Source organism: Aspergillus japonicus (genome assembly GCF_003184785.1).
Source record: "Aspergillus japonicus CBS 114.51 unplaced genomic scaffold BO86scaffold_141, whole genome shotgun sequence".
Classification (NCBI taxonomy): domain Eukaryota; kingdom Fungi; phylum Ascomycota; class Eurotiomycetes; order Eurotiales; family Aspergillaceae; genus Aspergillus; species Aspergillus japonicus.
This window is the reverse complement of record NW_020291778.1, coordinates 1-10,895: the sequence shown is the minus strand read 5'-3', so window position 1 is coordinate 10,895 and position 10,895 is coordinate 1. Positions and strand designations below refer to the sequence as shown.

The 10,895-nt window shown below is 51.8% G+C and overlaps 3 protein-coding genes across 3 annotated transcripts; 1 reads left to right on the top strand and 2 right to left on the bottom strand.

Annotated features, from left to right (window-relative positions):
- Positions 1–4,971, bottom strand: BO86DRAFT_393973 (putative leucine permease transcriptional regulator (SAC3)). Its single transcript, XM_025673137.1, has 5 exons — positions 4,000–4,971; positions 3,751–3,930; positions 2,738–3,698; positions 1,322–2,593; positions 1–1,270 (listed from the first exon to the last, which is right to left on the bottom strand). The coding sequence occupies exons 1-5, from the start codon at positions 4,525–4,527 to the stop codon at positions 315–317; spliced, it is 3,897 nt and encodes a 1,298-aa protein (XP_025521684.1). The 5' UTR covers positions 4,528–4,971; the 3' UTR covers positions 1–314.
- A 684-nt stretch (positions 4,972–5,655) lies between these two features.
- BO86DRAFT_393972 (uncharacterized protein) lies at positions 5,656–6,634 on the top strand. The gene has a single exon (XM_025673136.1). The coding sequence runs from the start codon at positions 5,761–5,763 to the stop codon at positions 6,556–6,558; it is 798 nt and encodes a 265-aa protein (XP_025521683.1). The 5' UTR covers positions 5,656–5,760; the 3' UTR covers positions 6,559–6,634.
- Positions 6,635–7,949: 1,315 nt separating this feature from the next.
- Positions 7,950–9,433, bottom strand: BO86DRAFT_414364 (uncharacterized protein; the record flags this gene model as incomplete). Its single annotated transcript, XM_025674834.1, has 2 exons — positions 9,191–9,433; positions 7,950–9,133 (listed from the first exon to the last, which is right to left on the bottom strand). The coding sequence occupies exons 1-2, from the start codon at positions 9,360–9,362 to the stop codon at positions 7,950–7,952; spliced, it is 1,356 nt and encodes a 451-aa protein (XP_025521682.1). The 5' UTR covers positions 9,363–9,433.
- Positions 9,434–10,895: the final 1,462 nt, after the last annotated feature.

Below are 10,895 nucleotides of genomic sequence, written 5' to 3'. Positions count from 1 at the left end.
CCGCTATGTACAACGCATATAGATTTGTATGCCCCAAAGATGACCGATTCCAGCGCCATGCATCATGGAAGAGAAAAACCCCAAACATGCCTAATTCAAGCTTCATGCACATGAGGGAACAATATCGCCCCACCAACGCCGTGGCAAGAACAAAAAAAAAATGCAACCAATGGTATAGTATAGTCCTTTCCTCCTGACATGCATGATAATCGAGGGTCTTTCGTGAAAACCCTACAGGGCAGAAGAGCGCGTAATTGAATAATGAGATGAGAACGGGGCCATGGATGGCTCCATCGTATCAGACATAAGCAAGCTCAACGGGTTTTCCGTTTGCGGTCGGTAGGGGGAAAGTCCAACGGTTTGTAGGCTAGCCCGTGAGCCCCGGTCATGCGGATCCGTTGCTCCGTTCGAGACATGGTACGACCGAGCCCTAGATTGGTCTCGGGGGCCAGGGAGATCTCGTACCCGTTCACCTGGCCTGACTGGGGTGACTGGCTCCGCGAGAATGCATAAGACGGCGACGCGCTGCTTCTACCGCTGAAGGATGACGCCCGCCCATCGTAAGAAGCGGCAGACCACCCGTCCAGGATCCGGGGGCCGCTTCTCAATGACTCGGCTGCAATGCGGGCAGCAGAGAGGAGTAGCTCGTCCTCATCGACTTGAACAGACCTTGGCTCCTGGGGTTTAGAGGGCGCGGCTGGCTTCCGAGTGGTCATCGACTCGATTTGTTCCAGGATCGGAAGCTTGGGCAAAGGCTTCAGAGAGGAGAGGGCCATCGACTTTCGGCTGGGCACGCGAGGCGCTTCTTGCTTTTGCGCCTTGATCACCTTGGTGCCATTATCGCTCTGGGGTGGCGAGGGTTCTTCAGGTTCCTCGTGAACGCGTTTGCGACTGGTGGTTGGTTTGCTCTCCCGACGCCGGTCAGCGGCTTCCCTGAGAGCCGACAACCACGAGGTACGGTGCACAGGCTCCTCGTCGTTAGTCGTAACATCTTCGGGTAGAGGCTGAGCAGGAGCCATTGAAACTTGATTCTTGCTCGGTTCGGTGGCTGCAGGCAGTGGCTTTTGCGGAGAACCCAGATCGTCCAGCTGTAGTTCTGGCTCCTTTTCCGAGACGGAGACAGCTGGTACATCAGCCTGCATCGGCGTCGAATTGTCAAGTTGCTTGTCTGAGATACTGGCTTTTACACCGCTCGGCAGGCTCTGCTTTTCTTTAGGTGAAACATCTGACTTTGCAGCTGGTGGTTGAGCAAAGGATATAGTAGGTTGTTCTTTAGATAAGTTAGCATGTGAATTCATTCAGATAGTTGAGTTTGGCATACTGGTCTCTTTCGGAGCAGAGAATAAGGGGATTGGAGATGCCGACTTGGTTGTCTCTTCCGATGGTTTGGGAAACAAGGACGGAGGCTGTTTAGCAGCCGCATTGTCTGAGGTCAGGCTTGGGACAGAAGCACTGAAGCCCGAGCCTGAGAGACCGTCGAAGGTAGGCTTTGAACCACCAGTACGGAATATGCTAGGTGTGAACTGCCCGGTAGACGACAAGACGGGATTTGACGCAGATGCAGGAACGGAAGTACTGAAAGGGGAAGTCGAAGAGGGCTGAGGAGTAAAAGATGTTGGAAATTTGAATGGCGTAGAAGATGAAAGGGAGGAGAGTGGTGGTTGTTGCTGCTTCTCTTGACCAGGGCTTTGGATATTGGCGAAGATGGGCCGTTGGCTGTTTCCTGTCGGTAACGCTGCTGTAGCCTGTTCTGGCTGAGCTGGTTGTCCGAAATTGAAAGTCGAAGTAGTTGATGAGAACGAATTTGTAGAGGCCTTTTGTGCGTTTGACGTACTAGACACGTGCTTATTGCTTTCATCCTGCTGAGGAGGTTTGGGGAACGAGAAAGGAGAGGTAGTCGCAGCGAACGCGCCCGAAGAAGCCTGTTGGTTGCCCGATGCCGACGGGAAGTCAATCGTACTTTGATCCTGCTGGGGGGGCTTAGACAACGAGAATGCCGAAGCGCCATTCGAAAATGGGCTCGCAGACAACGGCTGACTGCTCGATGTTGCTGACAGACCAAATTGTGACTGGCTTGACTGGGGTAAATTTGGGGTGCCAGTGGCGAAAGGAGTTGGTGGTAGCGGCGAAGGCGCGCCAAAAGCGTTAGAGGAAGAATTAGGGAAAAGGGACGAGAAAGGGGCCGCCTGTTTTTCAGGTGCTTGTGGTTGAGGTGAAGGTGAGGCGAATGAGAAAGTTGGGGGGCGACTCGGTTCAGTGCTGATAACTGCTGGTGGGACATTTACAAAAGCATTCTGAAGGCTAGCTGTGGACGTCGGGGAATTTCGGGAGCTTCCTTCGTGCGAAGAGGTGAAGCGAAATGCAGAGGGATTCTCGTCGTCGCTCACAAAAAGTGAATCATCATTTGTCGAAGGATGTGGTTGAGGAGCGGGAAGAGCAGGGACACGTTCCGGCAGGAGAGAACTGTCGATCATTTGCAGATTTGCTGCCTCCTTGATGTTGAGCCCAAGGATGATTGCTGGAAGCGTTCTACCTGCGCGCTTCGATTCGACGTATGTGTCTGAAAATGCATGGTCCGAGGATGGCTGGAAGGCTGTAACGCGAATTGAGTTAGTCGTCAAGTCAAATCAAGTGAGTACCAGAGCTGGTAGCCTTAAGATCCAAGCTCCTTAGGATGCGAATTGAGCCCGACGGACGGATATATACGGCGAAGCAGCTGCCGAGAGTGCACACGTACCGACTGAATCCACAGGACGGGTGCCCCAATTGAGATAGAGATCCCCGTTTGCATTTTCGGCGAACTGGAGGTCCTGCTCTTCGCAAAATTTGATCGTCTGGTCATAATCATCGAAGCGAAGAACCGTAGTCAGCTCGTCCACCGTCCATTCTTCGTTTTTATGTTGTTGCGAAGCTGGATAGCGGCAGTAGGCCTTCCATATCGAGCGGATGGCGGTCTGGCGCATATGATTGAAGTAAATTTCGGCGACGCATGCCATTAGGTATGAGACCCCCGGAGAGTCTATTAGGTTGAAAAACCGCATGTAGAAGCCCTGGGCGATAGCGTTGGGGCGTTTGGCATCGAGGGTACCCTGGTATTCCCAGGTATTGCTGGCTGCGGCGAAAAGCTCCAGTGCCATTTGAACACGAGGGGAGCTCCTCAGCTCAACCGGCCATTTCTGGACGCGGGATTCCAAATCAGGTCGTTGATCATGAATCGAGAAAAGGATATAATAAGCTCGGAACTCATCCTCGTTGGGGAACGGGATGCGGCCTCTGTTGTCGTCGTAGTAGTACATTAGCGAAAGCATTGTGTTGTTTAATTGTTCCCGTTCCTGGTGTCGGTCGAAAGGTTCCTCATTGGCCGGGCTAGAAAGTAGATGCAGGGATACAATGTGGAATCGAGCGATCCGCTCGAGACAAGTCACGGCAATCTTGACATCGTCTTCTTGAGTGACCTGTTGCACGGAAAAATCATTGCGGATTGACCGAGTCCGATCCCAAACAAATTTGTGGATCAATCCAAGCGGTTCAGGGCCGTCGAGAACATGCCGAATGAGATAATTCATAGTCTGAAGGAGCGCTTGGGGTGTTCTGATATCGGACGGAAGTTGCGCGTCGTAACCGGCGGCCGATCGTCGAAACCGCTTGAGCATCTTCAATTCCATATTTTGTAAGGTGTTCGTGGCAGGATGCAGGTACTGGTTATAGAATAAGCTTTCGGATGCGCAGAACTCGGACAGATGCTATCACCTTTTCGCTCTTGTCGACCATCTTCTGAACAATTCGCTCCACTCGTTCGAATTCTGGACACATGCTTGTACAAGTACCCACAGGTGTAATGGCTTGCTGCAGTGACGTTGGCTGGTTCGGATCTGCCATCTGACCTTCCCGTATAGCCTTCTCCCTTTGCTTCGTCCGATCAAGCTTGAGCTGTTCGACAGTGAGCATCAATTAAACTAACCACCAGTGTACAAACCCTGAAGCACAATTTGAACTAACCTGTTCGTAGCGATCCGTATAGCTACTTAAAAGCGCGGCGTCCTCTACGGGGACGGTCGCACTGATCGCTCCGTTGGTGGGCTGCGCAAATGGTTGCCGCTGTGAAGCGACATTGCCGCCATTTTGAGCTCCGGAGAAGCTCGAGGGGGTACCAAAGGACACGGGGGATGCTTTTCCAAATCCCGCGAATGGGGAAGGGCTCAGCGCAGGAGGGGCGGGGGAGGAAGAAGCCAGCTTCTTCGGCTGTCCGAAAGGTGACGAGGCGACGGTGGCAGGATCGGCCGGTTGCTCGGCCTGTTTTCTCCAGACATTATTCCCCGTCCCGGCACCCCTCCCCTGACCACGTGTGCCTCTTACCGCTGAAGCGCCGCGCCCCCGACCACGAAGCCTGGGGTCGCGTGTCGCGGTGTTGGCCTTAGGTTGATACGGAGTCGAGCGTCCAGATGGTCCACCACGTCCACGACCAGCGGAGCCAGCCGAACCATCTCTCTGGCCGATGCCCGAGAAAGGATTCGCTGGGCCGGCCATTCTGCCGCGAGCCAGCGGGATCGTGGACGGGGGGTTTCGATTTGTAGCGCTGTGAGTATGATGGGCAGAGAAATCTCGATATGATCGTCTAAAGTTCTGATTGCGTTTTCGGGCGCGATTCTTGTGTTATGGGTAGCGTGGTCGGGTAATGAACGGCAAGGAATAGGATCGAGAACTGTAGAAGCGCTGAATGTTCGTGGAAAACCGCGGAGACGGGTGTGACGGCAGAGTCAGCTGTGGTTCAAGCATAACGAGAGAAGGTACGATATAAATATGCGATCGCAAGGCGACGGAGACAGAGAAGGAGGAGAGAGATAGAGAGCAATGGGACGACGAGTGAATATTCGTGAAGGGAGCACCGGTGAAATGCAAGCGGAACGAGCGATAGGCGCGGTACCTTTCGAAATTGGGATCCAGGAAAATATTGGTAGTAGCTGGACAGTGTGGAGATAGAAGGTCCACGGGTTTTGCGACGATGAGTTGCTGCAAGCGAATGCAAGTGGCGCGGAAATGAGATGGTGTTCCCGCAACTTCGGACAGGATGGGCGCTGAGGTCTCGAGACGAACCGAGGGGGCGGACGCAGCTGTAGGCCGTTAAGATCCAGCAGAGGACGGGGAACGTGCGGAGAGCTGATGGGTGGACTAGGAGCTGCTGCCCTTCCGAAGGGATTGATCGTTTGTTTGATTATAGGGCAGACAGAAAGAGGAGATGGGGGGACTTTCGATCAACTCGAGGGGAGCTCCAGACGGCGGCGGGTGGGACTGCGTCGATGCGCGCCAAGCTCAATCAAGCGCAAGCGCTGCTGACGCGCGGCTATTCGGACACTATGCCCAATAGGGTTTCCTCATAAGTTGGTAGAAAGATACAACGCACTCGACGCCCGTCTTCGAGAAAAAGCGTTCGGGTGAAGTTTGTAGTAGAGAAAGCGTAAGGTGGGCGGGGAAAATGCTTCTCCCAGGATTGATTTGGTTCTTCCAATGGGGTTGGGGATACTCCGGACGGATGATCATATCATATCATTGGGTCACGATCTATTCAGGCCCACCTCTCACATGACAAGGGTGCCTACTAAAGTGCTATATTAAAGATGTAAGGCCGCTTCAGTCGCTTCATACCATCCATCGTCGCAGGTTTTTGCTTGCCAGGGCCAATGAGGCGGCCTCACGACACCTAATTAGCCTATCAGAACCCGCTTGATATCCAAGCCGAGTGAGAGTATATCGATAGCCAGCATGGCCAATCATCTCCTTCGCTCTTCAGACCAACCAGTCTACGTGTCGACCGCCGAGGGGGTGGATAGCCACTTAGATATCTACTTACACAGCCTGGTCGGCACTCTGCAAAACGAGCTGAAAGGGAATCTTTTGGCTGTCTATCTCTTCGGCTCTGCTGGGTACGGCGCATACGAGCCTGGGATCAGCGATGTTGACGTTTATGCCATTGTTAATGAATCGGTACTGGATTTACATAAGCTTTCTCGCACTATAAGCCATGCCGCTATACCTTGTCCAGCACGCAAGCTTGAATTCGTCCTCTTCACTAGAGCCAATGCTGCCAAACAAACGGCCCACCCCGTCTTCGAAATGAATTTCAATACAGGAAGAAATATGCATGAATACTTGAATTTGAACGCTCTGACTGAGCCTCGGTTTTGGTTTCTGCTTGACATTGCTATCGGCCGTGACCTGGGAAAGTCACTTTTTGGACCACCTCCTCATACACTTTTCCCTGCTCCGAAACGAGAGTGGATCTTCGATTGCATGTTTGAATCTTTAGCCTGGCAACGCCGGAACGGACCCATATGTTGTGACGGCATTCTCAATGCGTGTCGTGAAGTGAGTTATGCAAAAACATTTAGATGGGTCTCCAAAATGGACGGCGGTGCCTGGATGCTCGAAAATTATAACCACCCCAACATTGTTGATCTTGCGATGAAGGCTCGGCTTTCGAAGGCAGGCTTGCCACAGGATTTGGCTTCAGAATTCTTGGGTTTTGTGGAGAACGAACTCAGGGGATGCAGGGCAAACTAATACTTTCAAGAATAAGTAGATTAAAGGCCGTGTCTTCTCCAATAATATTTTGGCCAGCCAGATTGGTACAGTGATGGGTTCTATAGGTGAAGATCAAATGTATTGGGTCACGAGGCTTGAAAACAGAGCCTTTCCAGCATAGCTTTTCTGAGCATAGCATTATGAGCCACGAATTTCTATCTCCGGACTTGAAGTCCGTATGGCTATGACTGTATAACTTGGGGGGGGCGCGGAGGGACTTGAAAAACTCTGGATGGAATTGCAAACTTCGGACCCTGGTGGAAACCAAAAATCCTTCACCACTACCGCTACCTCATCCGTGCTTGCCTCCTTCTCCCACCTCCCAGTCCGCAAAGAGGGGGGCGGTGCGCATCCTCGCATTGAGTGCACGTTGAGCCTCGTTAGTCTGCTCTGTACTGGTACAGACTAGAGGGATGTCTAACATGACCTCCAGCCGTGATTGAACCACTTTTTTCTACTCAGAGTTGTTGGTCTGTATTGACACCATCACTCCTGCTCGAAATTTGTCCAGGCGGGAAGGATTGATAGGCAATCGGCCCCAGGCAAAAGAGGGCACACGCACGCAGACATCTATAAGTACTTACACCCCCCACACTTTTACTTTGTCTTGTTCCTCACTGGTTGATCGGCAGACCAATCACTTGTACATCACTTTACCCTGGCGAGGGTAATGACATCTGGACGTACAGGTAATGTCTTAGTCTCACAACCGTTTTGTGTAAGAAGAAGCGAGGTCGGAAGTTGTAGGTAGAAATAATAAGACGCTTGGTTTGGAGCGGAGCGGAAGACAAGTTGTCAAGTCGTTTCTTACTACGTGTAAGGGGGTGTCTGGAGGGCTCTCGACGGAGCCAAGTGGGAACTTACTCTGAAGCTTACCATGCAAAGGCCTAGTGACGGCCATTCACAGCAACCCTGAGGTCCAAGACCCAGTTAGCCATCTGACCCAACCACGGCCAGTGAACTAAAACACGCCTCTCCCTGAGCCAGAGTCAGGAGTCACATACTAGTCGAGCTTGGGTACGAGACTTTGAAAGACACACCATAGCACTGCCACCCTGGCAGACAAGAGCCATGTTTCACCACCGCATTTACGCCATCAAATGCAACCATAGCTCTGAGCATGAGGCTAGACATCCCATCGCAAATTACAGACCGACTTTCCTGAACGAGAGAAACTTGCTAAGGCAGAGAAAGACCAACCGGGCCCCGTGAGCAAGGGATCATGATGGAACAGACTACCTACCCTATACAACGCGAGAAGTACAGCAGCAGAAACAGGTAAGAGTCACCTCCCGCTAACACAACTACCTCAGGCGCCTCGGTCAATGCCGTTCAGAAACCGTGATAGAAATGCGACAAGACGGAAAAATCTATCGAACAAAGGGCAGAACAAGAATCCCAGTGAGAAAAACCCCCGGAATGTGATCCAGGGACCAAAGAACGGAGTTCATCAGGAAAGCGCACATGCCCAAGAAAGAAGAGCACAATTTCAAAATCATCTGCAGACTAATCACTTCTTCAGCTTCCAGCTTCAGAACCTCACGGAGCTTCTTCAGCCCTTGCAAGTCCCCAGCCTCTGTGCCTTTCAGGTCCTCATCAACCCAATCGGGGGTCCGGGATCCTTCAAAATCAATCAGCCACGCGTCACGATTCTCATCAATCAGGATATTGGCGTCCTTGACGTCGCCCCAGGCGCACCCATTCCGGTGCAGAATCCGCACCATTTCCGAGACCTGGTCATACCACTTCTGACGCTCGGCCCGACTGATGTCAGGATCACTCCCGAGAACGACTGATAAATCCATCCCCGAAGGAACCGAGGTCATCAAGATTCCCGGCTGGGAGGTATGGACGCCGATGATCCCCGCCACCTTGGGCACTCGGACGCCGGGCTCACGGTCGGCCATCTTCCGGAGAATGTTCACCTCGCGAGCCAGGGTTTCCGTCACCTGAGGGAACTTGAAGATCAGAGTCTTCCCGTTGATCACCACCTCGTAGATCTTGCGGCGTTTAATCTCGCGGAAGGACTCGATGTCCGAGTGTGCGAAGATCGGGACCTTCTGGAGGATATCGCCCAGGATCTCGGAGGTCCAGTCAATCTCTCCGTTTAGGATGGGAGTCGCCCATGGCTCGAAGGTCACCGCGTCGTCGTCGGCTCCGGGCTGCAGACGGTAACAAAGATGGGATCGCGCCAGCAAGGATTCCAGGTTGTCGGGACGGGGGCCCATCTCCTCCAGAACCGGGGGGAGAAAAAGTGAGCCGAGGAGGCTGCCCAGTTCGGAGATGCGTTGGTTGACATAGAGCTCAATGCATTGCTGGACGATTGGATTCTGTGGTGCTGAAGCCGTCGGTTCTTGCGTAGGAACGTCGATCAGAATGAGGTATTCGGTCTCCATGAGGCCCTCCATGTCCTTCACCATAAGCCCCACCCATACCGCCTGAAGGGCCCCCTGCTCGGCACGATGGCCGAAGCCGCTGAAATCGAGTTGGAACCGTTGGTGTGCAAGAGCGAACTTGGGTTCGGGGTTGATGGGTAGGTAGGTGTGGTATGTTTCTAGACATGGGTCGTCAATCTCACGACCTGGACAGACCGAAGTACTGAGCCACTTACCCCAATCCTTTTTCTCGCCGAACCCCGCAACAGTAAGCTGAAATGGGGCAGGGTGAGTAACTGGATGTTCCGCAACTTCAGGCTGGGACATGACCAGTGGTAGTGATGTGATGCAAAAGAGATACTGAATGCGTGTGATGATGATCAGAATGAGTTGGAGAATAGGCACCATTGATTGTCATGAGGAGAGGTGAAGGGGTTCGGGCGAAGAAGGGCTTTTATTATCAGGTACGATAGGATCAGATAGATTGTGCCTTGAGCCAACAAGTTATACTTATCATAGCATCATATCTTTGAATCCGTCGCCAGGTATCACTGGCCGTTCGAAAATAGCAGTGCACCGCACCGAGCTCTTCTTGTTCTTTCATGAGAAAATGAAAATTGGCTTCTGTGTGCCCACCTACCGATGCCTCTACCTATTGGCCTCGCGTACATTCTTTTGTTGTTCCGAAACAGAGAATCGATTGCTCGACACAGCAGTGAACAAAAAAATGGAACAAGTACAAGGGGTACTCGTAGTCAGTCTTCCCGGAGGTTCTTTCTTTCACCCTTTCTTTCTTTGGTGGTCAAGATAGTCTTTGTCATCTCCGGCTACTTTCATTTCACATCATTCTCTTCCAAAGAACTTAGTCAGTCGCCTCTCTACCTCTGGCACCAGTCACGAGCTAAAACCAGATCAAAGGCATTAGAGAAGCTCCAAGAGGAAGGGCTCAAGACAGCGCTGAAGCAAGAAAGCACATATTGTCGAATAACAGTGTTCAGAAGGTCTATGATTCTTGAATATGAGTAGCCCTACAGCTTTAGGATGGGGATTATTCCATAGACCATGTCTTCTGACTCCTCCAGTCTGAATACAATTACTGGAATGAGATTATCGTCATCGGGCAACAAGCGAGGTGGTGGGTGCCGCCGACCCCCAGGTATCCGGTATGGGTAGCAAGGAATTGTGGATAACCGCCTTACTAGATAGATAGATAGATAGCGTTCTTATATTGACCCAGATGGCAATGGCAAAGTATGGCTCACGCGATCCCACTCAGCCTCTCCCCGTCCTCACACAAACTTCAGAGAACTAACTCACCCTTGACTAGTATTCGATACTCACCCACCCAGGAGACAACTACCCAACTCGGGACTGTTTTTATGTCACATGACAGGAGTAACTTTGAGGGAGGTGACTGCCAGCGATTCTCATCTGTTACATGTATCTTCTACAGGGGGGAATTGGCTTCTTATCACTTGCTATGCTGCTGACGAGCAGTCGGCTTGGTCACTCGAGCAAACGTCGATCGACGTCTCCCTCGAACAACAACTGCGTCGGACATGTCTTACATTCCATCTTACATTCAGACGCGCAACTCATCAAGAAACGTGTACAACTCATGCAATTCTTTTGGCAGGTACCACTAGGTACAAGAAGAAAGGACGCTAAAACGCTGCTGTCAAGTACAGTACCAACCCACCCCTCACAAAAGCCCAAGAAAACAAATGAAAAACGAAAAAGAATCCAGAGAATAAGCCAAACCAAAGTCAATAAAACACAGTATACCACCTGCTTCCATGTCCCGAAAACGACGACAGGAGCAAACCAGTCTTCAGAACACGAGCGCCCTTTGCTTTCCCAAAATCTATTCATGTCAATCCCAGCAGCCACCCCATCCAGGGCGTCACAAAAGTCACAAAAAGGCAATCCTCACCACCCAAC